Source organism: Archocentrus centrarchus, unplaced genomic scaffold, assembly GCF_007364275.1.
Source record: "Archocentrus centrarchus isolate MPI-CPG fArcCen1 unplaced genomic scaffold, fArcCen1 scaffold_29_ctg1, whole genome shotgun sequence".
Lineage (NCBI taxonomy): Eukaryota > Metazoa > Chordata > Actinopteri > Cichliformes > Cichlidae > Archocentrus > Archocentrus centrarchus.
Genome location: NW_022060258.1, coordinates 4293573 through 4321041, shown reverse-complemented (window position 1 = coordinate 4321041; position 27469 = coordinate 4293573). Strand labels below are relative to the sequence as shown.

General features: G+C 46.2%; 1 protein-coding gene across 3 annotated transcripts in view; it reads left to right on the top strand.

Moving 5' to 3' along the window:
* The window catches only part of rnf123 (ring finger protein 123), a 162265-nt gene that overhangs the window by 15420 nt on the left and 119376 nt on the right, over window positions 1-27469 (top strand). For 2 of the 3 annotated variants that reach the window (XM_030723862.1, XM_030723861.1), the window contains exons 21-31: window positions 48-149; window positions 7482-7582; window positions 9069-9243; window positions 12392-12537; window positions 16316-16399; window positions 17895-18002; window positions 18087-18264; window positions 19018-19092; window positions 21744-21831; window positions 23917-24004; window positions 24672-24756. In XM_030723862.1, the coding sequence (XP_030579722.1) occupies window positions 48-149; window positions 7482-7582; window positions 9069-9243; window positions 12392-12537; window positions 16316-16399; window positions 17895-18002; window positions 18087-18264; window positions 19018-19092; window positions 21744-21831; window positions 23917-24004; window positions 24672-24756 (1230 nt within the window). The remainder of the gene's footprint in view (window positions 1-47; window positions 150-7481; window positions 7583-9068; window positions 9244-12391; window positions 12538-16315; window positions 16400-17894; window positions 18003-18086; window positions 18265-19017; window positions 19093-21743; window positions 21832-23916; window positions 24005-24671; window positions 24757-27469) is intronic. The other variant, XM_030723863.1, reaches the window with a different exon arrangement.

Below are 27469 nucleotides of genomic sequence, written 5' to 3'. Positions count from 1 at the left end.
GGTTTAACGTTTAGCTGTGTTTCCTCTCTTCCTCCTGCCGTCTGCAGAGGCCTACGTCCCTCCTCAGCTCTTCTACAACGGGAAGGTGGATTACTTCGACCTGCAGAGGCTGGGAGGGCTGCTCTCCCACCTGAAGAAAACCCTGAAAGGTAAGCGGCGCACCTGGAAACATGATCCTCAGTCTGTCACCAGTTCTCCACATTTAGTGTTTTATAACGTGCTGAACACGAGCTGGAGCACAATCAGCAAATAAACGTTTCTTCATTGTGGGCTTTATCCCAAACCGCCTGAGCTCCGTTCAGGTGGAGCTCACAGAGCCTGGAGGTGTGAGCGTTAAGGCAGCGTCAGGGCCAGCGTTAGCCAAGCGATGACGAGGCTGAAAGCTGCGAGCACAGTCTGACGGCTGTAATCACAGAAATGCTGCAGGATGACCTGATTGGACGATCGGTTGTTGACACGTACACTGTTTTATTAATGGGGTCACACTCAGTACGGCAGGCCGTTTTAACATCAAATCTGATTCACATCTGAAACTGAGTTATGACTAGACGTATTAGTAAATTAAGATATCTCTACTTATGTTTTGACTAGACAAAATACCTATTTGAGATATCTCTAATTACATTCTGACTAGTCGAATGACATCAGATTTACCATTGAGTTGTATGGCAGCTTCAGTTCAAGATATCTTCAATGAATTACTATCTGAAGCTCACATTTCAGATATCTACAATTACATTATGACTAGTCATAAAGTGAATTCGAGATATCTTGTTTTGTAGTCTGACTAGTCATAATTCTAATTAAAGATATCTTAAATGTATTTTTAGATGGGCGATAAATAGTTTTGACTAGTGCAAATTAACTTCTAGATATCTTGAAAGCAAATAATGACTAGGCAAAACTAAATTAGAGAGAACTGTAATTTTGACTAGTCAGAATGTAATTGATGATATCTTGAATTATTATTCTTACTAGTCAGAATGTAATTGCAGATATCTTAAATTACCATTCTGGATAGTCAAAATGTAGTTTTGTCTAATCAAAATGCAGATTTAGATATCTGAAATGTAATAACGGATAGTTAAAACGGCCTGCCGTAACCTCAGGATCTGTTCCTGTGCTGGATGTAAGTGGCCTTCACAGCTGTGTGCAGCTCGGTGCTGCTGAGCTCCACCAGAGGGAGGAAGAGCTTTGTGTTTGACAGAATGGAGCCCGAACAGTTCGTCTCACTGAAGGACCAGCACTGACCTGGTTTCAGCCAGTTTAACCAGTTTCCCCGCAGCAGTTGTTAAAAGCGTGCCCTCCTCCTCTGCCTGCCGGCATCAGCTCATTAAAAGCTCTTCTCACATCGCTGAGAGGAACACGTTCTCCTGCTTTGTGTTTACATCCATCAAATTCCTGACGTGTTCCTCAGATACTGAGTTTGACTTATTTATTTTTAACGGGGTTTGGATGCTCGCGGGAGCCTGTAAAGGCTGACTTCTGATCAGATGCTGATCTGTGATGTACCGAAGCTCTGAATGTTCTCACATTTCTTTAACCAACCTCGTGGGTCCTGAGGCGCTCCTCAGGAGGGCGCCGCTCGTCTAATTATTAAACCTAGAAGCGTCTGAGACGCCCGTCACGGGGAGGAACCGAGGCGCGGCGTGTTCCTGCCGTCATCAGCAGGTGTGGGAGTCAGGTGTGTAATGTGGATTGATTTTCCCTCCGTTCAGCCAGTCTGCTGATTGGCAGAGCGGCACGACTGCAATCAATTACTGGCTACAGCGGCCCATTCATTTCGATTTCCCCTCAGAGGCGGAGTCGTTCTTCACTTTCAGTGATGACGGAGGCGGGCACGCCACGTCCTTCAAGAGGAGCCCGAGCAGCTGCAAACGGTCTGCCGGGCCTCAGACCACCTTTAAACCGTCAGAGCCGGCAGTTTGCTGACTGACTCATAACGGATTTCCTTCTTCAGGCAAAACTCGTTTTTAAAAGAAAAAACAAACAAATATGATATGATGTCACATCCACAGAGTGTGACAGCCACGATGGTCCCAAACCATGTAAATGACACAAGGAGGGGAAAAATTCAGGTTACAGTGCAGGTGAGGGGGAGGTGCAGCAGGTTGGATTTACCTGTACCTGTGAGCTCTGTAAGCTTTTGTGTGTCTGTGCTGGTTTCTTCACCTGCTGCAGCTGGTTTTACCGGAACCATAATAATAGAGGCTATTATGCCCACTGGCAGCGTTTCTTCAGGTATATGAACCATGGACATGGCCACTGTGATGTAACTGAAGAGGGGGTAGAGCTGACAGAAACTGAGCTGCACTGCTCTCTCCTACTCTCTCCAACTTGCTCCGCCCACTTCCTGCCCCTCAGTGACCCTGATGGGACCGACGTTCCCAAAATGAGCTTCATGTTTTGTTCAGTCCGACCTGAGAGCAGCGACTGAGACCAGAAAGGAAAGAGTTTACTGAGCTCAGAGATCAGCTGAGCAGGACGCTCATTTTCCCACAGACTTTCATACCATCAGACATCAGAAGGGTCGCCCCCTGCTGGACATCAGAATGAACGCAGGCTTAAGACTCCTGATTCTCTGAAATTTGAGGTTTTTATCATAGTTTTGCTTCATGATAAAGTATTTGGTGCTTTTAGACTCTGAGGTTAGTTGGTGCCAGTGTGTGCAGATGTCTCTGCTCTGGTGTATGAGTGACAAGTACATTTTATATCTGAACCTCATATCTTAAAGCACTGGGTGACCGAACCTCAAGCCTTCCTCCGTTCCTGGCATCCAGACTGTCTTACCTGTGTCGCTCGCCTGCCATCATTTCACAGAGGAAAAGTTGTAGAAGATGGGGGGGGGGGGGGGGGGGATGTGTTCTGCTAAGAATTAGTGACTGTGTTCAAATCCAGTTTCCAGTGTCAACAGTCATCAGCTGACCCGTTCTCCACCTGTGAGGTGCAGACATTTGTTATAAACTTAAATACACCTGTACTGCGTGCTCTAGTAAGATTTCTTATTAGAATTTGCAGTTTTTGGGAGGAATAACAGTGAATTATGATCAGTTCCTGATTTTGTAGTCACTCATTTTTGTGTCAAAACCTCGTGTCAAATACTAACCTCAGTCTCTTTTAAGTGCTGTTAACTCTCTTATTGTGAGGTTCATATTCTCCCCTTATCTGCACTTTGTGAAAAAATGTAAACCTGCTATCATACAGCCCCTCATCAAAAAGAGCAATTTAGACTTTTCTTTCTAATTTCAGTCCCAGTTCTAAGCTCTGCAGGGTTTTAGGGAAGGTAGTTTACAACCAGCTACAGTCATACCTGGATTTAAACGGCATCTCTGAGAAGTTTGAGTCTGGACTCTTTAATGACCTGCTTTAAACTCTTGATTCTGGTAATTTGGCTGTCACTGTAGATCACAGCATTCTTCTGTCACAGCTCGAATCATGTGTGGGTATTAAAGGTACAGCCTTTAAATGGTTCCAGTCATATTTGTCAGGTCAGTTTTTCTGTCCATTTAGGACAGTATTTGACATCTGCGTTCCCACTCATTGTGGGGTACCTCAGGGTTCTTTACTGGGTCCCATTCCATTCTCTTTAGATGCTTTGCTTGTAGGATGACCTACAGATATACACTCCTGATCAAAATCTTTAGACCAGTTAAAAAATTGCAAGAATTTGCATTTTGCATTATTGGATCTTAAGAAGGTTCTAAGTAGAGCTTCACAATGCTAAAAGAAGAAATCGGCGCAAGAGACAAAAACTTTTGAGCAGTGAATTTATTGAAAACTGCATTTACACTCAAACATGATTTTTTCAGCTGATCAAAAGTTTAAGACTGTAGCTCAAAAAAACCCGAAAACCCCTCAAAACAGAAATCAAAGTGTCAAAAAAAGGACTCAGTAATGAGCAGCTCCACCATTCTTGTTGATCACTTCAAACAATCGTTTAGGCATGCTTGATGCCAGTGTTTCCAGGAGGCTAGTGGGAACGTTGCTCCAAGTGTTGAAGATGGCTTCATGAAGGGCATCCACTGTCTGGAACTGATGTCCATTTTTGTAAACTTCCCTTGCCATCCATCCCCAAATGTTCTCAGTTGGATTTAGATCAGGGGAACATGCAGGATGGTCCAAAAGAGTGATGTTATTCTCCTGGAAGAAGTCCTTTGTCAGGCGGGCATTGTGAACTGCAGCATTGTCCCCCCCCCACTGTGCCGTGTAGAAAACATCTCAGCTGGGATCTCCTTGTCATGCCAGTAACGTTGGAAGCCATCAGGACCATCAAGGTTAAATTTTTTCTCATCAGAGAAGACAACTTTCTTCCACCTTTCAGTGTCCCATGTTTGGTCACCCTTGCAGAGTCCAAACGGGCAGTTTTGTGGCGTTGAAGAAGACGTGGCCTTTGAAGACGTTTTTTGCTTCTGAAGCCCTTCCCTCGTAGATGCCGTCTGATGGTTATGGGGCTGCAGTCAGCACCAGTAATGGCCTTAATTTGGGTAGAGCATCGTCCCGTGTCTTGACAGACAGCCAATCGGATCCTGTGGCTCAGTGCTGGTGAAATTTTTTTGGGTCAACTTGACTTTTTGTTCCATAACCCTCAGGATCATTTAAAAAAATGCACAATGACTGTCTTACTGCGTCCAACCTCAGCCGCGATGGCACGTTGTGAGAGGCCAACAATCCTACCACGTTCAAAGTCAGTGCGCTTCTTTGCTTTTGCCATCAGGAGGTCTTGACAGTGTAAAGACTTGACAGAAAATGACATGGAATCCAAATTTTTGCACAGGTTTTGCTTTTAAAGGCTGTGGTCTTAAACTTTTGATCAGCTGAAAAAATCATGTTTGAGTGTAAATGCAGTTTTCAAAAAATTCCCTGCTCAAAAGTTTTTGTCTCCTGCGCCGATTTCTTCTTTTAGCATCGTGAAGCTCTACTTAGAACCTTCTTAAGACCCAATAGTGCAAAATGCAAATTCTTGCAATTTTTTAACTGGTCTTAAGATTTTGATCAGGAGTGTATTTACCTTTACAGCCATGCTTCTATCCAGGCACTGGTGAACTGTCTTAGAGACGTTTAATCATTGCTCGAGATAAGCTTCCTCAAACTGAACAAAAGCAAAACAGAAATTGTTTTATTTGGGCAACCCCACCTGTTAGATGGGTATGACAGTATCATTGGTCTTTTAGCCTCTTATTGTCACCCCAGGGAACCTTGGTGTGATTTTTGATGGTGCTTTTATTGTGCTATAGAAATAAACTTTGACTTGCCTTGAAGTTTATTAAAGACTTTGAGCCTTATTTAGGTTATACTGGCGGACACGTTTCACAGTTCCCTGATTAAGGTGATTAACTGAATAAATCCTCAGCAGTGGTCCGAAACACAGAGATGCTGCCGTCCTGCAGAGTGATGCACAAATGATGGCATTAAACAGGATTTACATACATGCAGGTTGAACCATTTCATTTGCAGGTAATTTATCTCCTGAAAATCTCATTTAATTTTGTTCCTACAATAAAAAAAAAGCTCCTCAGACATCTGTTGGTAAAATTGTGATAAGTTTAATTGTACGTTTCCTCCTGCAGCCCAGGTGTGTGTCGTCCTCCTCCTCTTCGTCTCTGTGTGAGTTATAAAAGTCTGCGAGGAGCTGCTCTAACTTCCTGTTCACGGCAGCAGTTTAGGAGGTTGTTAAATAGAGTGTTTCATGCAGAACAGTCCTGACGAGCTCATTAGCAGCTCAGAGTTTAAAAATACCCCCCCTTCACTTGCAGGAGCTGTTTGAGAGTTTCTGCCTGCATGTGGGTGGTCTTCATTAGCGTCAGCTTAGTGTCAGGCTGCTGCTCATTGGCTGCTGAGGAAAAGTAAACAAAGGCTCAAATACGCCGTCTGCAGCCGGTGACGCTCAGTGGGCTGCGGCTCACACACTGATCTTTAGAGAAACAAACCGGGCTCTGTTAGGTCTGAACCTTCTCCCTCTGACAGGCCAGCAGGAGCCCACCGTGTGACTTAGTTAGGAGTTTGAAGGCGATCAGGAGGATCGTGAACCTTCACACAGGCCTAATGTGCTGTTTACTTACTGTTTGTCCGGCTGCAGCACTTTGGACTGAACTGTGCAGTTTGTGGAGAAGCTGCAGTGGGATTGTTGCTGCTGCCGGTTATTGTCTGTGACTTTCTGCTCACAGACTGGCTAAAAACGCAGACGGCCGACCCAGTTAAGAGAAGCAGAAATTAAACTGGTCGCTGCCTTTGAGCTGGTTCTTTAAAAAATCTGATGGATGGATAAGTTTAGGCTGAAAGTGTGTGTGAGGCACCAGATTCAGTGTTTCTGAAAGTAACCACCTTTTTTCCCTCACCTAATGCAGCTCAGCAGCAGATACAATTGTAATCATGGTCCATCAGCTGCTCAGAAACCAAGGCTGTGACTCCCATCGACGTGGGTTTTGATCCTCCTGGTGTTTTTCCTCCTGTTTATCAGGCACTGAGTGTAGTGAGCCTGAAGGCTCTGCAGCCGCCAACACAGCTCTTTGAATCCTCTGAATACTGAGGAAAGGAGCTGCAGTGCGTCCTTTCCTACCTCCTTTATGAAAAGGGGAGCATGCTTCATGAAAGGAATGAGATAAATGTGTCCCACAGTTCATAGCAGCACCAGCAGACCGCTCATGAAACCAAACCATCACCACGACTGACAGAGGCTCAGATCAGGGAGCTGAGTGTTAACCCCCGAACACTGCTGAGAGGAAATCAGTCTTCTTCTCCTACCCCATCACATCCCAAACACAGTCTGAGTAACAAGTATCCACACATGGAGATCCATAAAAAGAAAAAAGTCCTGACTTCCCTGATAAGAAACCTGCTTCCTCACCAGCGCTCAAATGTGGTGCCCGGTATTTAAATTACATCGATCACAGCTAATCAATACATGAGGCGAAGCTTGGTTAACTCCAGATGACGCGTCATCGTGAGAGCAGTTAGCGGGTGATGAATGGCACAGTGATTTACGGAGCTAAATGACGGGGGTGTTAATCAAAGGCTGATTAAATGCAGGTAGAGACTGATGAGGGAAGGATGGAGGAGAGGGTGCAGAGGTGGAGAAATGAAGTGTGAAAGACTTCAGAGAGGCTGAGCGTGGAGGAGGTGGTGTGCGATACAGCACAGGTATTTAAAATATGAGTTTGGCCAGTATGTGGTGCTCATGTTTTAGAGTCTTTTAATTTTTCCCTCTTCATTCCCGGGAAACAAATAAATCTTAGTTTTAACCTTTCGGTGAAGGATTGGGGTCATTTTTACCGCAGCCGTGCGGTTCCCTCAGTTAGACGCTCTCCTTAGACGCAGCGTCGCCTCTCCATGCAGATCGTTTCTGCTGCTGTGATTCAGGTTATCAGCACGTCCGATGTAACCTCCGTCGTTTATTCTGACTTTTTTCTGCAGATTCATCTGATTCTTTTGGCATGAGTGGAGAAATTAAACATGATCAATATGCCTTTTTTTTTCCCCCACAGATGATTTGGCGAGTAAAGCCAACATCATCATCGACCCCGCAGAGATCCAGGCCACGTCCATGGACGACCTGGACGAGGACGATGAGAGTGGAGCCGCTCAGGTGGGTGTTTTTTCTCCTGCAGATGTGATGATGTCATGTTTCCAGCCTCTTCAAAAGAAAACTTTATTGATGGAAAAAACAGTCAGTCTTCATGTTTCTGAGATTTCTGATTTCATCTGTTTATTGCCAAGTTTCTACACAAATGTTATATAAATATATATAAGTACACAGAAATAATATACAATAACTACTTACAGATATTAGAATGAAATATGTAAACGTTATGAAGAGTGAGGTGGAGGTGTGCATGTCATGCTTGGTAAAGAATCTGGCCGGGGACCAGAACCAGCTGGAGGATCCGGTCCGACCCACCGGATGGCTGTGCAGAGCTGCAGTGAAGCCGGTGCTGTTCCTTCGTTACACTGGAATCTGGTGGAGACACGTTCTCTGAATCCCGGAGATGTAAAGCGCTGCTGCGTGCCCTGCAGCGCTTCTTTGCTCCTGCTCCCCGTGCTTCTCTGGATTCTCTGCAGGAACATGCTAACTGAATGAGCAGGACTCTCTTCAGAGGAGACGCGTAATCTTCAAACAGCCAGACCCTTTCAGCTGCTGAAAATGGCCGAGTGGCTCAATTATGGTCCCATAAATTTCATACAGGAATTCCTTTCTTAATGGCTCCATTTGTCTTTGTCATGCCTGTAATGATTCCTTTACCTGTACAGTTTCTCACTGAATATGGTTTTCAATCACTTTGATGCAGAAATAATTTTTGGGCTCAGATTTTTATTCCATCTTTGGTCGGTTTAGAGAAGAAGGTGTATTTCCTGTATGTCCTGAAACTGCAGCTGCCTCTGAAAGTGACCAGCTGTTCCTGCACACAGGGATCAGCACCAGGGAGACGCCAAACTTCATCTTCTCCACGATGCATCATTCACTGCAGATCACTTCAGCTTATCTTTTCCACATCAGTGGGCCAGTTCCTGTGGGAATAATGACAGGTTGTTGGAGGAGTAGATTTAAATTGATGGTAGTAAATGTTTTAGTGATTAGGTGCATGCAGGGCTTGGTCACTTAAGGGTTAATCTCAGTTTCACGCGTTGGTTAATTAATAAAAAGTCTCCTCCTCCATTTTCTCATTCTTGGACTCCACCACAGCCGCTTTGCATGATTCACTGTTCAGAATAATCCTTCTGTATCTTATCCTGGGCCTCGGTGCAGACACTCAGTTCATCCTCTGTCTGAAACAAGCTGCTTTAGCCCCTCCCCGTTAAAGTCAACTTGCTCTCTGATTGGCCGCCCCTCAGAAACCCGAGTTTGAGTGTTTAGAGCAGTCTGAGCTTTTGGCTCACAGGGATAACTGCACATACACTGAGCTCTTTATCAGAAACTTTGGGTTATATGACAGGATGTTGACTCGTCTGATCTGGTACATGTTCTAATAGACCAGCTGTTGAAAATTGTAATATTTAATGTTTATACTTTGCTAATTTCACAGCTGTGACAGTGAAAAACTGTGAAGCTCACAGACGTTTTTCTATAACTGCAGAGGCCGTCTGGCGCTGAGGCGAGGTACAGCTGGTTGAGTTCTCCCACTTTGGGTCGGGCCAACCGCTTTCTGAGCACAGCCGCCGTCAGCCTGATGACCCCCAGACGAACCCTGAGTCAGCCGGAGAAGGTGAAGGTCCGAACACTCGCCGTAGAGCAGCGCACTGAGGAGGACAGTGAGTACTTAGCACCTCGCTCTGATTGGACAGACTCTCAGTGAGGAGCGGCGGTCAGAGCTCCTCAGATTAAAGGTTGTTGGTTAGTTATCAGGGGCGGGTTCATTCAGGATGAGCCGCCTCTGAACTCTGCTCGCTGATTTCCAGGATGAGACACAGGAAGTGGTTACCTACGTCGGTCAGCGTGCTCAGAATTTCTGCATTTTCCTGCGTTTAAAAAGACGAAGTTAATTCAGGCAACAGACTCCAGAGTGTAAGACGTCCACGTGCCTGCAGGAAACGCAGAGGTGTGAGGCCCGTGTGGACCAGTGTGTGAGTCTGTAAATGTAAACGTGTGTTCCTGAGTGCAGTCACGTTTAACTAAGTGAAAAATAGACGTGGCTCACAGTTTTGGATTTGTTGGACTGTTCTGCAGCAAGTTTGATGCTCGGTACATTTTCTGCTGGTTAAAGCTGTTCACTGTGGTAAAGTGGCTTTGTGAGCGTGATCATCGTTGGGTTTACTCTCCACAAACAGCCTGAACTGCGAGTCATCAGGTGACAGGATTGAAGGAAAACCCCAAATTCATGTATGAAGCAGATGCATAAAACAAAGTTAGAGGATCAGGAGAGAACTGAAAGTGTGGAAGCAACAAAGAAGCTTGAAAAATAAGGACCAAGAATAATCAGTGGGCCCCTGCTGGGAAAAGGCCTCGTGGTGAAAGCGGAGGCTGATTTTTACTTCTGCAGCCTAACCTGAACAGCTCTCGCTGCACGTTGCAGGACAGAGTTGACTTGCTGTTCAAACAGTGTATTGAGCAGTCCAAGGATAATACCTGTGACAGAGAATGTAAGACGAGGAGCTCCAAGACCACCTGGACCACCCCTGGATGTTTGCAGCCTTTCTGCTGGGCGCTCTCTGTGGGTGGTCCCGTTCCTGCATCTCTGTGACCACCACTGCATCTCCAGCAAACATTAAAATGATGGATAAGGAGGCAAGTCTGGTGAGTGGTCCAGGTAGCGAGCGGCAGTGTTTTGAATGAGCTCTGAGTCACCGTATGATGGCTCCTCAGTTCAGTGGTTTCCTCTGAATGTCTCAGGATGTTACAGTACATTTCACCTCTGACCGGCTCACCTTGGGAACAGATTCATTGGTCATAATCCAGTGAATGTTGGAAAAATGATGAGCATCCTCCTCACCTGAGGCACCATCTTCAGGATTGGAAACCTCAAAGCTGCTCGCTCATCAGCGGCATCGATCCTCCGTTCTTCAGTTTGAAGCAGATGTTAGTTGATGTTTGCTCGCTGTTTGTGGTGAAATCACAGAGCGCTCAGTGTAGGAGCAGAGAGAGCTCTGCAGCTGGAGTCCTTCTGGATGTGTCCAGGAAGATGCTGTTTAATGGGAGCTCAGCCAGTGTTAATCAAAGCCTTCAGTCACACAGGCAGAGCGGTCAGTGAGGCCCTGGCAGCCTCTGCCTCCCTGACTGGTTGCTGACTGTTGCTAAGTGAAAGTGGTTGCAAAGAGGTGAAGAGGTGCTGCACCTGAGACTTCTGATTGCTTTGGTTGCCACGGTCGCCTTCAACTTTTACTTTGAAGGTGAGCGCTCTCTGTTTCTGGTTTGTGTCGCACTTTTCACTGTTTGACTGCAGCTCAGCGAGCAGATGGCGAATGTTTGCAGGCAAGTCTGTGTCTGTGATGCAAACTACAGCTGACTGCAGCACTTTGCTAATGACCAAAGCAACCAGAGGGACGTTCTCGTGGTAGCACTGTATACCTCTTTGCAACTGATTTCACCCAATGACTGCCATCAGGCTCCAGCAACCACTTGCCAACTGATTGGGGAATATGCATTTTTCCCTAGCAACCGGTGGCTGCCAGGGGGTCGGTGTGACAGAAGAAGATGCTAGAGGTGGGGTGAGATAGAGGCAGATGATCAGCTGAAGGGAGCAGCCCAAAGACGGACTGTCAGCCTTCATCTTCCTCCTAATACCAGCACCGCTCTGTGCTGGTTCCTCGTTGTCCAGTGTGACCGCCGTCTGTTCAGCATCTTTTAGTAAAAGTCGTCTTTGTGTGAAGTGTGTGAAGAAACCAGCACACTGCCTCCTGCTGTTTCTGTGGTGTCATGGCACCAGTGTGCTGGTGTGATTGTTGATCCGTGTCTCAGTGATTTTATATCAACAAAGTGAAAGATGAAGGACCCGAACGGTCCTCTCGCAGACGGCACTGCAGCAGGAAAATGTTTTTCCATGCAGGTTGTATTTCCATCTTTTAGAGTCTAAATTATTAATAAGGACTGAAATGTTTGGACTCGGCCCAAATATTGACTGAGGGCGCTGTGACTGGAAACAGAAGCTGATGGCGACTGATACCACGGCGGGAAAAGCGTTTTTTCCTCTTCATCCTAAATAACCGTTCACACTCACTCCGTTCTGGTGCTGCAGTGAGTCCCGGCGCCCAGCAGAGTAATCCGAGTAATCCTTGGTGTCCTGCTGCTAAAGAGGAGCTTCTTTGATTAGTATTTGTTCCCTGGGTTTTGGTTTGGTGCTTTGCAGTGATGCGGTGGATTGATCCTGGAAAGTAAATATCATTTGGCTGATATTTCTCCAGCTGCCACCCCGATTAAAAACACAAACTTATTTACAGGTAAACTCAGAAATGAGCCACCTCACCTGAATCCAGGACACTTTGGAGCTGTTTGCATTCAGCTTATATTCATGATGTCCATCTGCACACCCATTTATTTCCTGTAATACATTTTCAGACCTGGGACTTCAGGTTTCAGCTCACTGTTGACGTCACCTTAGGGCCAGTTAACGAGGTCTTTGTGTGCTGTGAGCTTTAATTGAGTCACTTCCTGTTGAAGATGCTGTTGGAGTGTTTCAGGTGTTTTGTTGATTTCACATCATTATTTTTCACTGTTACTCCAAACTGAGTCAGTCTCCAGCTCGTTTCCTCCATTAGTCAAATTCAGCTTTTCATTCAGCTCAGTCTGGTGAGGATCTCGTCCCTGATTGGCCGGTTACATGTGGACAGAAGTCTATGTGGTTCCAGTTATCCTCCTGAGTCTGTGGGAGGAAGCGTGATCCATCAGCTTGCACCGCCTGAGAGCTCCACACCTGTAAGCGCTCCTTTATAACTACTTCCTGTTTCTCTTCTCTTCAACCTGAAGTCGAGGGAAGCCATGGAAACGATGGCCTGTTGCTGGGGCGACCGCTGGAGGAGCCCGATCAACCAATCGCAGACAAGTCTCTGTTGGAGATCGTGGACGGGATCGTGATGATGTACAACCTGAGCGTCCACCAGCAGCTCGGGAAGGTGAGCCTGCCTGTGTGTGTGTGTGTGTGTGTGTGTGTGTGTGTGTGTGTGTGTGTGTAAAATATGCTGTAACACACAATATCAAACAAACAGAAACACCACATTATTAGTCATTATTAGTGTCCTGTCCGATGCCTTTAACCATTTCTGGGTCCAAACGCTTCTTCGAACAAACGCTGAGGCTCACGTTGCTCGTACAAAGATCCGGAGACGGAGCGGTCCGTCGTTTCCTCCAGAGTCCCGGTCTCAGGCTCTCACCTCACCTGCTTCACACTCAGCTTCAGATAGTGAACTACACTCTGAAGGTCACGCTCGGACGAAGCCCACAGAAAAAGAGAGAACAATTTCCAGGGCTCCCAAACCCAACACCCTGCTGGCCCTGGAAATTCCTCCAGACGCAGTCCACGAGCCAGTGTGATCCTTTTTAAAATGTATTTTTAGGGAAACTATCAAACAAACCACCATTCTCACAAAATCAGATTCAAACCGTTTATTTTCAGTGTAGAAGGTGGAGATGAGTCAGGGGTGACCTGTGACAGAAGGAGAGCAGCCAGAGCGATAGAGAAGGTTTACAGGGTGGAAGTGAGACCTGCTGTGATGGAGGCACTGACACAAAGACAGGAGGCAGAGCTGAAGATGTTCAGATCTTCATTGGGGGTGAGCAGGATGGACAGGATTAGAAATGAGTCCGTCAGAGGGACAGAGAGGCGAGTCTGAGATGGGTTGGACATGTGCAGAGGAGGGAGGGTGGAGATATTGGACAAAGGATGATGAAGATGGAGCTGCCAGGCTCATGGATGCAGTGAAGGAGGACGTGCAGAGGGTCGGTGCAACAGAGGAGGATGCTGGAATAAGGGGAGATGGAGGCAGATGATTGGCTGTGAGACCTGTAAAGGGAGTAGATGGAGGAAGAACAAGACGACCTGTTTTGATCCAGTTTTGATTCACTTGAACACAGTAGTTATTTAAATTCATGTAACAGAATTTAAAAAAAAGCCCACAGCCATGTCAGATAAGGTAAGAAAAACTCAGCCTGTCCTTCACTGTACGGGGACCAATGACGTTTCTGTGTTTTTACCCTCTAAGAGGAAGCGCTGCCCTTTTGAGGTAATATTTGTTGTCTCTGAGGACGAGAAGCTGCTCACATCCAAACATTTTAGCCTCTCCTTCGTTATCAGAATGACACCTTCTGCCTTAGTAGAAACATTTTGGAGCCTTGAACACCTCCCAGGGCCTGTGGGCTGATTTAAAAAATCTAAAACTGGAGCAGATGATGTATGAAGGGAGAAAAGGTGTTAAAACCAGGGCAAGATTTAGTTTACCTTCTGTTTGTTTCTGATTCTTTTGAGCAGTTTGAGTTAGATTAAGAGTAAATCGAAGAGGGAAAATAACGGGATTATAAATCCTGTGGATTGTAGCTGATTCATCGTCCTCCTCACACTGCCTGAGCTCTACTTTTAATTTGTAAACCAAACACGCAGCTGCCGCTGGCTTCACTGGCCCTCGGCATCGATCCATTCGGTCCATTTTAGCATCAGCTTTGCTCTGACTCACAGGTTAACAGCCTCAATGACAGAGGGCACAGGTATGCCCACCTTTCAGCAGCTTCCATGAGAGTAATCAATACACATACCTGACACTGATAAAAACCCCCACCCTGCACCCAAAAGCAGACTTCATTTCACTGTGATGGGGCTGCATCACATCTCTGAAGTCTCTGTGAGCCCTGAAATTCAATTATATCATTTTATTTTAATCTTAAAAATAGAGAGGGTGTCTGTCTCCTGAATCCAAGCTGGGAGCTGGTTCCACAGAAGAGGGGCCTGAAAGCTGAAGGCTCTGCCTCCCATTCTACTCTTAAGTATCCTAGGAACCACAAGTAAGCCAGCAGTCTGAGAATGAAGTGCTCTGTTGGGGTGATATGGTACTATGAGGTCTTTGAGATAAGATGGTGCCTGTTTATTCAAGACCTTGTATGTGAGGAGAAGGATTTTAAATTCTATTCTAGATTTAACAGGGAGCCAATGAAGAGAAGCCAATATGGGAGAAATCTGCTCTCTCTTTCTAGTCCCTGTCAGTACTCTAGCTGCAGCATTTTGGATCAGCTGAAGGCTTTTCAGGAAGCTTTTAGGACAGCCTGATAATAATGAATTACAATAGTCCAGCCTAGAAGTAATAAATGCATGAATGAGCTTTTCAGCATCACTCTGAGAAAGGATGTTTCTAATTTTAGAAATATTGCACAAATGCAAAAAAAAATCAGTCCTACATATTTGTTTAATATGTGCATTGAAGGACATATCCTGGTCAAAAATGACTCCAAGATTTCTCACAGTGTTACTGGAGGCCAAAGTAATGTCATCCAGAGTAAGTATCTGGTTAGACACCATGTTTCTAAGATTTGTGGGGCCGAGAACAAGAATTTCAGTTTGATCTGAATTTAGAAGCAGCAAATTAGAGGTCATCCAGGCCTTAATGTCTTTAAGACATTCCTGCAGTTTAACTAATTGATGTGTGTCATCTGTCTTCATTGATAGGTAAAGCTGAGTATCATCTGCATAACAATGAAAATTGATGCAGTGCTTTCTAATAATACTGCCTAAGGGAAGCATGTAGTGTGTAAATAGAGTTGGTCCTAGCACAGAACCCTGTGGAACTCCGTGCTGTAAAGGTGAATGCTGACGGCTCCTGTCATGTTTCAGCTGGAGGACTCCTTTATGGCAGGATGTGAACACTAAAGGTTAATGCTGCATATTTTATTCATGTGGAAGAATCTGACCTTCACAGGGAGCCTGTTTTGTCTGCAGGTGGATAAACTCTGAAGTGTTGTTGTTGTGTCATCTTCAGCATGTGGGGGTGGGGGGTGGGGGTGCGGTAACTGCATTCACTGTACGAGACTCCAGATATCAGGGATCCCCCACAGTATCTTTAACGAGTTTCTCTTTTTATTTAGTTCAGTGATCATCACGCTCCAAGAGTTCACATCATTGCTAATCATGTCTGACTTTCATCCCCCTTCAGTGTCTTTTACTTTGTCTTTCCAAACCTCACCTGGTGAAATATCTGTGGACAGTCGTGACCTGTGACAGATCGCTGACGACGTCAAAGTCATGAAGGCACATAAAGGTATTCGTAGCAGCTCCCAGTACACTCAGGAGCTGTGTCAGCCAGAAGTGCTCGCTCCTCATACATTGGATTTAGATCCCTGTGAAGCTGCTGTGTAACAGCTCTGGTTGTGTTTGGACTGAAGGATCATTAGAGTGTCTGGTTATATTTTTACTTTTTTATTTGAAGCAGCCTGACCTCTAATCGCTGCAGCCGAGCGTGTGAATAATCTGTCTGCATGCATTAAACCTAAACGCTCTTTGAGTCCTCTGGTTAAACACGGACACACCGCTGGGCTCACAGAGAATAAATGTTTTTCCTCTTCTATGATTGGCCCATCTCTTTCAGTTTCCTCTTCATCTCTCAGTAATGCCCTCGAAGCTGAAGCCGTGCGACCCTCCGACCTCTCTCTCATTGCTGCGTCCTTTTTCTAATTTGAAAACACATCCCACCACAGCTGGAAGTGCTGCAGCTCTGTGACTGTAATGTCTGTGGTTTTATCCCATAGGTGCTGCATGGTGAGAAAAGCACTCTGCGCAGACATTCAGTTTAACACGGAGATCTGAAGTGTTTTCATTGTCATTTTTACAAACAGCCAATCAGAGTTTTTGTGCTTCCAGCTGTTTTTTTTTTTTTTTTTTACCAGAGTGCTGAAATGTGTGTCTCCCCTCAGATGGTGGTGGTTTCGGATGATGTCCATGAATACGCCGTGGCGCTGAAGGACACGGAGGAGAAGATCACCCGCTGCCCCAGCAGAGTGAGCGCCGCCACGTTACACTGACGAGGTTTCAGCTGAGTCGAAGCTGGACTTTACTGCACGTTTCATTAAAACAGAAACTTTATTTGACATTAGAGATGCTGGAAGCAGCAAAGGCTTGTTGGCATTTGAACACCTGAGGGAAAGTTTCAGGGCACACCTGCATTCATATCTGTGAAATACAGTTTGGGTTTGATTGGATTGTCAGACGAGAGCATCTTTGCTTTGACCTTAGCATACAGCCCTCCTCCATCAGCGTATCTGACACACAGACCAGCAGTTAGCCGTCTTCTCCTGACAGCTCGCACTCAGGCTGAGCCCCCCCCCCAGCAGAAAAACATCCACTGATGACTGATATCAGCACGTCAGCAGATGTCTGTGTGATTTGTTGGTCATCAGTTTTGCTGCAAACATGTTGTGATGAAGAGCTGAAAGCTTTAAAGAGTTCGGCTGTTTTTCAGAGTCATGATTTCTCTGCTGGGGGGGGTGAACCCTGCACCCCCACCCAAATTCCCACCTTTTTTCCTTCATTATCTGTAGTTATTAAAATTAAACGTCAGTCATGTGCTGCGTGACTCTGATGTTTTTGAGTTTGAAGAACAGTTTTATGTCTAATGGAGCTGCAGCTGTCCTGCCTCTCTTCACATTTAGATTCATAATAAAAGCAGATGAGGTCTCTGTGAGCAGGTACAGGTGACCTCTGACCTCTGTGACACTGAAGCAGAATCAGACCGATTGTCAGGCAGCTTCTGAACTCAGAGGATTTCAGGGGGTCTTATTCACATCACAGATCTCCTGTGGAAGTCCCACTGAATCTAGAAACCCTCGTTTAAACCCTCCGTGTTCACGTCCAGCTCTGCAGCTTCCTGTTGGTGCGTCCTCATTAATAAATCTGACATGTCCCTCTTTGTTTGTCGGAGCTCTTGTTGAGGTAATTGGCCACGCTCCTGTCAGCCTGTTGTGAAACAGAAGCTCCGCTCATTAGTGCCACGCAGGCCACAGTGTCTCAGTTTGTGGGACAAACAAAGAACGGCGAGCTAATTCTCCGACGGCAGACAGGAAGGACTCTGTGCTCAGGCGGAGGGGAGGAGGCACGCCGAGCCCCCGTCAGGAGCCTGACAGTCCTGAAAGCACCCGGACAGCCCGAGTGTCCATCAGTGATGGGATGTTCAGAGACCCCCCCCAGGCTCTGTGAACTGTGGGAGGGCAGTCTGAGGCTCAGAGGCCTCTGCAGCTGAGAAACTGTCAGACCGTGTCTGTCCTCATTAACCGCAGGACCACGGCGAGGCAGGAAACCAGAAGCCTGCAGCAGGGACCTCCTGTCAGGTCAGAGCAGGAACACGGATCTTTTTAATTCACTGCAAACCGAGCAGAAGCTGAAATTAAGATCTGAGAACATTTGTGATCCCGTGGCTCGTTCAGGCTGCCTAAATAAATGAAGCTCTGCACTGATGGCCGCTCTCCTGCTTAATTAATGATTAAATCTCTGTTTCAGAGGGCCGACATCCTGGAGGAGCTCCAGAAGAGCCAGAAGGTTTTTGCGGAGAAGCTGAACCATCTTAGCAGGAGGCTGGCCTGGATCAATGCCACCATCTACTCGAAGGTGACCCGGCTGCTCCGCCTGTGCTGCGCCACCGTTAATCTTCATTTGAGGTGTTTTCTGATCGGTGTGCTGCTCCGTCCGCAGGAGAAGATGCTCGACATCTACTGGCTGCTGTGCGTCTGCATTCGCACCATCGAGCACGCCGACAACACCGGCTCTTTGTTCGCCTTCGCTCCGGAGTTCTACCTCAACGTCGCCATGAACGCGTACAGCGCCCTCAAGAACTACTTCAGCCCGGCCAACAGCATGGAGGAGCTGCCCGGTAAGAGCCGGTAACCATCACTCAAACCGGCCTGTCGCTGGTTCTCTCACCACATGTTTGAAACTGTCCTGTCAGACCTAAAGCAGGGTTTGAAATAGAAAGCTCTGCATTTTCCTGTTATTTCAGATAATTTCATCGACTAAATCAAACCCCAGCTGAGAAAAAAAGTAATTAACCCTCTGAGGGTGGTGGTACTGTAGTTAGAACACCAAGGTTTTAGATGTGTGCCAGTTAGAAAGAATCATTTTTTTGTGTCGTGGTTGCAAAGACCCAGGAGAACAGAATCCATGTAGTGCCAGCGCAGGGTTAACGGTTCAGGTACTCACAGAGGGACAGAAACAGCTGGATCACAGTGCAGGTTTCTTCTCTTTGGCTCTGACTCAAAGCTCTCAGGGTGGTGCCAAAAAAGTCTCTCCAGGATGAAACCCTGCAGGCTGTCACTGTGTTAAACCTGTGGACACCTGAGCATCAGTGTGACACTTGGTGTTCAATTAAATGACTCAGGCTGTGCTGTCAGCAGCAGAGATGAATGGATGAACTCGCATCTGCACTACAGCTACTCTCACACACACACACACACACACACATACACACACTCTCATGTTTCTGTCTTCATGGTTACTCGTGTGTGCGCAGTGTCCCGGCTGTCGTTCCCGCGTGTGTCAGCTGACATCAGGCTGCCGAACACGTTTGTGCTCGTTAGCAGAACTCTGCACACGCGTGTCCACGTTTTATTTTATCTGTCTCCCTCAGGCTACGAGGAAACTCTGTCTCAGCTCGCTGCCATCCTCGCCAAGCACTTTGCTGATCCTCGCATCGTGGGGACAGGTAACACACACACACACACACACACACACACACACACACACACACACACACACACACACACACACACACACACACTCACACACACACACAGTGTAATGAAGTACCGCCTCACTTTATAATATTTTTCTGTTTCTGGGAGATTTTTAATAAAATGGGTGACAGATTAATGGAAAATCCTGAAGTGTAAAGTCACGCCACACATCTCACAGTTTGTAACCAATCATTAGCAACCAAAACTAGATCCAGCTTTAATTTTAGTCAAAAAAAGATCAACACGGTGGACTCAGCAGAGTCTTCTCATCAGAGACCATTTTTATTCACGTGTTAGACTCTCTGCAGCCCCTGTTGGCCTTGCACTGCAGAGTGGGAGTCTCTGGGATTAATTTCTAATTAAAGGCACGCCTGGGCTGGCCTTGATTGGCCTCGGTTGGTCTGGAAGGCACTTCAGCACTTTCTAAACCTCTTCGTGCTCTTCATTTCTTAATAAATGCTATTATTGCTATAAAATCGGTCAGGTAAAATGAGTCAGTTTGTAACATAGCTTAGTTTCACTGCAGTTTTTTGGCCGTCCACCTGCAGTGGCTCCCCCCACATAGTTTAGCTCTACTCTTTGCATTACAACCTAAGGGATCCCTCACAGCAGATCTGTGTCCAGCTGAGCATCGAGGGGGGGCAGACAGCAAATGAAATCTAAGCTGATGACTGACTGAACTACCAGCTTTATTGTGTCTCGGGGTTGGAAATGAGCCGTGTAGCTCATATAATATCTGTTCATATCTTGCTGAATTCAGTTGGTTAAATCCACAGAGAGCAGTGAATAGCTGTACAGGTCAGCTGATTACAGCCTGAACGTACCCGTCTGCTGATCTCAGGGTTCCCCACCTGCCACTTTAACCCCTGTATGTGACCACAGTATCAGGATGTCTGGACCGAGGTCCTTTTCATATCAGGCTTGACTGTGGTAGAAAAAATGGTGACCAAACTTTTTGCCTTCGTATTTCAGCAAAAATGGCCCCCAAAAAATTAAGGTTTGTACACCGTTCATAGGCCCTTCCTTTAGCCTATGGCTTAAATTCAAAGAATTGTTCAGTTACTGCAGATTTTTAAAGATCCTAAGCTAAAATAATGCAGTATGATTTCCTTCCTCACCAGCCCAAGATTCCCCCGAGCATTTCCAGACACTCAGCCACTAATGAGTCCACTAATGAGTGTATGGGACCTCTCTCCCGGTCCCATACATTACGTTTGCACTGGAATGTCAGGCAAATGTAAAAGCACTCAGTCAGTGTTAAATATGCTGTTTCTGTCCAGCGTGTGAATCTCTGTCGGTCTGTGATGGTATTTTGTCCTGATGATTCTTTGGCCTTACTAGTCCAGTCTGAGCCCTGCGGGCTGCTGCTGATTCTGGGCTCTTCTAGTGAGTCACGTCGACTCTTCGTAGATTCAGGCATGTGAGATCAGCAGTGACACCAGGACTGTGAAAGGCACCAGGACAGGTGGCAGCACCTCAGCTTTCATAGTGAAGGAGACACAGTGGTTTCCTCTGCTGATGCAGTAACACTGTTAGAACAACTCTCTGTGGGGGTTCTGTTATTACCAACACAGATATATGTATGCTGTCTGCTGCTTTATTATAGCTGCATTCTGGCTATAAGCAGAATTGTTATTTATATCAGTGTTTGTATGATGGTAACAGGAGGATGATCTCTGTCTCACTCTCGCCATGGTTGATGGTGAGTTGTGAAATATTAACAAGGAGGTGTCCCTGCTGTTTGCCAGCAATGAGTTGTGATGCTCTTAATAATATAAAATAATTCATTAGACACCTCTGTTTCTTTCATTGCTTCATTTCACACCTTCTTCAGTTGACCTTGGACACAGTCAGAAAATCTCCAGTATGCACAGCTTTGCATATGAGATTCTCTGGTTTAGACGAGACCCACGAGTCCACTGAGGAAAAAGGCTTAGTGCTACCACTGCTCTGGTCCGTGAGAGTCGTGGGGGAGGATTTGGGGCAGGGCTACCTGTGATTGACAGGTTGCAGTCGAGTCTCTGCGTGACTCTTCATGGATTCGTACGGTGAGACTTCAGTAACCCGTGGAGGATGTCATTCTGTGTCCATCTTTGAGAAGAAGCATGTGGTGAAGGACGCCATCAGAATGCTTCTTTTATTCATGCAGCATAAATAAATTAGATGCACCTTTTTTATACAGTGAACCCTTCAAAAGCTTTAAATCTGATTAATAAAGCCCTCATTAAGGTCATTAATAATGTTGAGGCATTCATAGGGTTGTTGATTATAGGCTTATTAACATAAAAATACACATTAATAAAGCTGTCATTGTTAAATGATGGCTAAGCTTTAGTTTGCTTGTCGGATCAAATTAAAATGTCCTTTATTATGGATTCATTAACAATGTCCTCCTTCCTGTTATCTGTGTGTGTGTGTGTGTGTGTGTGTGTGTGTGTGTGTGTGTGTGTGTGTGTGTGTGAGAGAGAGAGAGATATACCTGAGTTTGGGTTCCACATAAAACAAACAGCAGGGGGCGCTGCTGCACAGACGGGGTAAAGCTGCTTCCTGTGGTGACATTTATCTGTGTGTATCTGTGATCAGAGTGTTTGCGGCTCACTGCTTCACTTTCTTTTCTCAGATATCAAAGACTCTCTGATGCAGGCGCTGGCCAGCTACGTCTGTTACCCACAATCCCTCAGGGCTGTGGAGAGGATCCCAGAGGAACAGTGAGTCTGGTTTTGGATGCTTCGTTCTCTGATTTTGTTTCCTAGAAACCTTCATGGGTCTCTGAGCTGCTGTTCAGCTGAGATCCACTCAGTTAATCCTCGTTTGACCTCGGAGGGAGAAACTCGCCGACCTTTTTGCGTCAGTGGAAATCTGCGACTCCCACTCTCTGAAGAAAAGCCACTTGAACAGGATAAAGTTTTTTTAAAATTCGATGAGCCTAGGAATCAACCCTCCGTCTTTCCTAACACATCATACATCCGTGTCACAGCTGTCATTGGGTGAGGGGAGGGGTACGCCTGGATGTGTCTCGAGTCTATCACAGGGCTAACACAGTGGCTCCAGTGGTCCAATCCAATGGCTCCAGCCTCTTTGAACTGACCAGTCAGTGTGTCACATTAAAAACCACTAAAGTACCAATAACAGCTTTTCATTGGTCCACCCATTTTGATGGTTTAAACTTTGAGCCACGCTGTCCCCGTTATGGCTGCGCAGCTTCTGTAACTCGTGGTGTTTTTTGAGATGACTCATTAGCCCCATGCCCAAACTTCTGACCTCTGACCCTGACACCTGCCCAGCATGGTGGAGCCTACCAGGGGTTAATACCCACTAGATCCCAGGGTTCAATAGTGGTGCTGAAGCTTGACTACCACAGCGAGGTAACAGCCCTCAGGTAGGAAAGGTGGACGGGGGGTGAACTGCTGGCCCAGAGGCCCAGTGGGGCACGCTGCCCAGGGTCATAACAGCAGCTGCAGAGAACCAAACGAGCTCCAGCAATGAATCAGATGCAGTAACATGATCATGAATCTTATCTTATGGATAAACATCTGCCCACCCTCAGACTTGCAGCAGGGCTTTCATGGTCCTGATGAATGCCTCAGTTTGTGTTGTTGAGCTCCGGGACCCCCAGCATCATTTATGATAATTATTCTGAACAAACATCTCTCAGCTCTGGTTTCTGCTCAGAGGTTACAGGAAGAAACCTGAATGAATGAACCTGATCTTTGCATCGCTCGTGCCTGTCAATCTATTTTTAGATCTCTTTATTTGTTCACTGATGTGTGCGTCTGTGCTGATGGTAAATATATCAATGTAAGTGGATTGTTTTATGCAGCGGATGGGTGGTGCAGGAAAGGTTCTGGGTTTGAATCCACTGGCCGGCTGGTTCTTCCTGTTCCTGTGTGGGTTCTCTGCGTTCTCCTGCTTCCTCCCGCAGTCTAAGCACAGTTCATTAGGTGATTATTAATGTGCACATAGGTGAGTGTGAAATTGGTTGTCTCACTTGCAGTGTTAGCCCTGTGATAGTCTGGTGACCTGTCCAGATGTACCCCGCTGGCACAGGCTCCACCCCCCACAGCACTCAGCTGGTAACTGGAAGAAGATGGATGGTTCAAAGTTCAAAGCTTCTAACAGCCTTTGGTGTCTGTAATAAGGAGCCAGTCTGTAAACATTTGCATGCCAATGTATCCTTGGGCAAGATACTGAACCCCAAGTTGCTCTCTGACACAAGTGTTGGAGTGTGAATGTGTGTGAATGTTAGATAATAAAAGCACTTAGTTAATATTGTAAGTGCTTGTATGAATGGGTGTGCATGGGTGTATAAGCGCTTTGAGTGCTCAGACTGAGTAGAAAAGCGCTATATAAGAACTAGTCCATTTACCATCGGTGTTTGTGCCATGTTTCAGCTCAGCGGTCCAGCCTGGGGCCCTTCGCTTCAGCTATCATAGTCAGTACACACCTTTAGATGTTCATTAAAGAAATCTCTATGTTAACGTTAGCAACCGATGGAGCGTCTCCTGAACCTCTGAAAGATCAGCTCCTCTGAAAGGATGCTTTTCGGTTGGTTCAGAGGTCATAATGAGAAGAGTGGAGAGTGTCAGCACCTGAGCAAACATGGACACACCTGTGTAAATGAGCTGAGTCACAGGAAATCAGAGCAGAGGCAGGTCTGAGTGCCACGGCTGGATGCAGGTAGAGGCTTCTCAAAATGAAACGATGTTTGTGTTAAAGCTGTCAGCCGGTGTGGTTTGTGACAGACGTCCGAGACTCAGGATGTGACGTGTCGACGCTCACCTGTGTGATTTCAGACGAGTCGCTATGATGAAGAACCTGCTGGCCCCGTACGAGCAGAGACCCTGGGCCCAGACCAACTGGATCCTGGTCAGACTGTGGAGGGTGAGACACACACACACACACACACACACGCACGCATTGGATTATCGTACAGGTTCATTTGTGTCCATGCGATCCGTCGGTTTATGCTAAACTTCATCTTCATATTTGGCCTTTGGGCCGCGTTAACATGTGTGGCAGGAAAAAGAAAGTATGCACAGCTGATGCTCCCACCATCATGGCACAGTTTCCCGCCTCTGAAGATGAAGAAATGCTGCCTTCATGACATCATTGTTGTTTGTGTTCAGTGTTGTTGTTCTGATCATTTACAGGATAACTCATGTCCACCTGTAAGAGGCTTTCAGGTTCCTCTGCTTGGTGCTTTTCTCTGGCTTAAAACAGTTGCGTGTGTGTGAGCGTGTGTGCGTGTTTGTGTGCGCGAGCGTGTGTACATGCAGGTCATTGGCTGACCCTGGTTCTGATGGTTCTGCAGGTTAAGGCCCAGAGCAGGAGGAATCAGTGTGAATTAGATCATTTTTCCTTCCTGCAGCCTTAAAGCAGAACCCATCGCTGCGTCAGTGATTATATTTCAAACACACATTACTCTGAAGCAGCTGTCGTCGGTATTTCTGTTCTGCATTTTGGCTTTTTGAAGTTGAGGGTAATAAAAAGAGAAAAGCTCTCCTCCTCCACCTCTGTTGACGTGCATCTCTCTCCTCCTCTTCCTCAGGGTTGTGGCTTTGGCTACAGATACACTCGCCTTCCTCATCTCCTGAAAACCAAACCTGAGGATGCCAACCTGCCCAGTCTGCAGAGTAGGTGCTCTTTTCTCAGCCGATCAGAGTGTTTGCGCTGCAGCTCTTCACACGCTCCGGTTTGTTTTTTCTGTCTGAGCATCGCTGTCATCAGTTCCTGTCTCGTCTTCTTGTTTTTGAGCGTGTTCCCTTTTCAGGTGCTCGTTCTCTTTCATGAATTTCCATAAATAAATTGAGGCCACGGCTGCCTCGTCTCCGGGTTTATTTTTACTGCAGCTCGCTGTGATTTACGGCTTTAATCATCAGTGTGTTTGTGAAGGTAAACGTCAGAAATGAATCATCACAGTTGTCGTGGCTGTTTGTACAGTTTGTAGAAATGAAGACTGACACTTTATTTTAGGAAGCGGCTCTAAACACGGGCACATGTGCAGCCTGCTGCCTTCTGAACACATTAAAATCACAGCAGCAGCAGCAGCTCTGCAGTCCTTTAGTGTCTGTGCAGGTATGTTTAAAAGCACCTGCGACCACGAAAAGGGAGAAAACATCCTGAGTATCGCATCAGAGTTCACACAAAAACATCTCATCTCTGCGTGAGAAAAGCTGACAGAAAGACGCTGCTGACCCCTCACATGCTGAGGCCTTTAAACTTTTCCTGACCTGTCATCAGTTCTTTGGTGGGCTCGTCAGATGGAGGCACTTTAACAGCTCGTTTACACCGTCTGAACCCAGCAGGACATCTTCACCTCTTTATTAGCAGATACCTGCCCTCCATCACCTCATCACCCAATCACATGCTCCATCAAACATCCCCACTCACTCCGGGTCACATGTTCGGCTCCTTAGCTGAGAGCTCAGTGAGTAAAAATAAAAACAATATACAATAAAATGGCTCTACACAGTAAAATAATAACACATTACAGAAAATAGAATTGATTAAAATAAATAAAAAATTGCTTACTAAATCATTTTAGGTTAGATTAAACTTTGTTAATCCCTTTGGGAGGGTTCTATTATAGGAGGGTTTTCTATTATAGGCACACAATCAAGATCACAGTGATCAGAAATAAACAAGCACACGGATGACAACAGAAGACAACAAAGACGAAGGAAGATATAAAATGTCTAACAGCTGATGTGGTATTGCACCTTGATGTTGCCCATTGTTCAGTATTGCTTTATGCTACCTTGTGTTTGTGGTCAGGCAGCTGTTGCCCTGCTCCCCCCTGAAGAGGAGTCTGTTAGTCCTACACGTGGGAAGGAGCTCTGTCACTGAACAGGCTCTCCTACAGTTTACAGAAGAAATTCATTCATAACCTTTGCTCAGCTGTACGCTGCCCACCCAAAAAGAAATCCCACAGTCCACTACATCCCTGTCCCTTATCTGTCCACACCATCTGAGCAAATCACCCCAACACTCGTCTCCACCCTGTCTGCACTCTTCTTCACCCCTCTCGTTCACTGTCTGTTGCTTTGGATGGTTGACCCCAAGTATTTAAACTCATCCACCTTCACTACCTCTGCTCCTTCATCTTCACTGTTACACCTGTCTCCCTCTCATTCACACACACTCGCTTCTACTGAGTTTCAGTCCTCTTCTCTCCACTGCATACCTCCACTTCTCCAGGCTCTCCACCTGCCCTCTGCTCTCACTACAGCAGTGTCATCTGCAAACATTGTAGTCCACAGAGACTGCTGCTGACCTCATCTCTCAGCCTGTCCATCAAACATGAAGGGGCTCAGAGCAGATCCCTGATTTAATCCCACCCCCACCTTAAACCCACCTGTCACTCCTGTCGCACACCTCAGTCCTCATACATGTCATGCTCCACCCTCACTTCCTTCTCTGCTACTCCTGCCTTCCTCATGCAGTACCACAGCTCCTCTCTCAGCACCTTCTCATCTGCTTTCTCTGGATCCACAAAGACTCAGTGAAGTTCCTGTGACCTCTGACCTTCTCTAACTTCTCCATCTACACTCTCAGTGCAAACATCACATCTGTAGTGCAGCTACAGCTCTGCACATCACCCAGCACCAGTACACTTCTTCTCCATTCCTGATCATTTTTATGATTTTCCTTTATAAATCATTGGTTGTTCAGATCAGATCTCAGATGAGCTGAAGACAAAGATTGTTCAACATCATGGTTTAGAGCTGTCAGTTTCCACTGTGAGGAACATAGTGAGGAAATGGAAGACCACAGGCACAGTTCTAGTTAAGGCCCGAAGTGGCAGGCCAAGAAAAGCCTCAGATAGGCAGAGGAGAAGGATGGTGAGAACAGTCAGTCAACCCACAGAGCAGCTCCAAAGACCTACAACATCATCTTACTGCAGATGGTGTCACTGTGCATTGTTCATTGGAAGCTATAGGAAGAGTTTAGAGGCTGTTATTTCTGCACAAGGAGGATCTACTAAATATTGATGTCATTTTTCTGTTGGGGGGCCCAAACTTATGCACCTGCCTAATTTTGTTTAAATAATTATTGCACACTTTCTGTAAATCCTATAAACTTTATTTCACTTCTCAAATATCCCTGTGTTCATCTGATACATATGTAACTGAAACTGCTGATCAGAACAACCAATGATTTATAAAGGAAAATCATGGAAATTATCAGGGGGGCCCCAAACTTTTTCATACCACTGTATGTCATCTTGACCCTCCACCTTTCCACTCTTCATCCTCTTCATAGCTGCCCTCACTTCCTCCTTCCTAATCCTCTGTGCTTCCGGTTTCAGACTGTCCTCCATCCATCCGTCCCTCTCTCTCATATTCT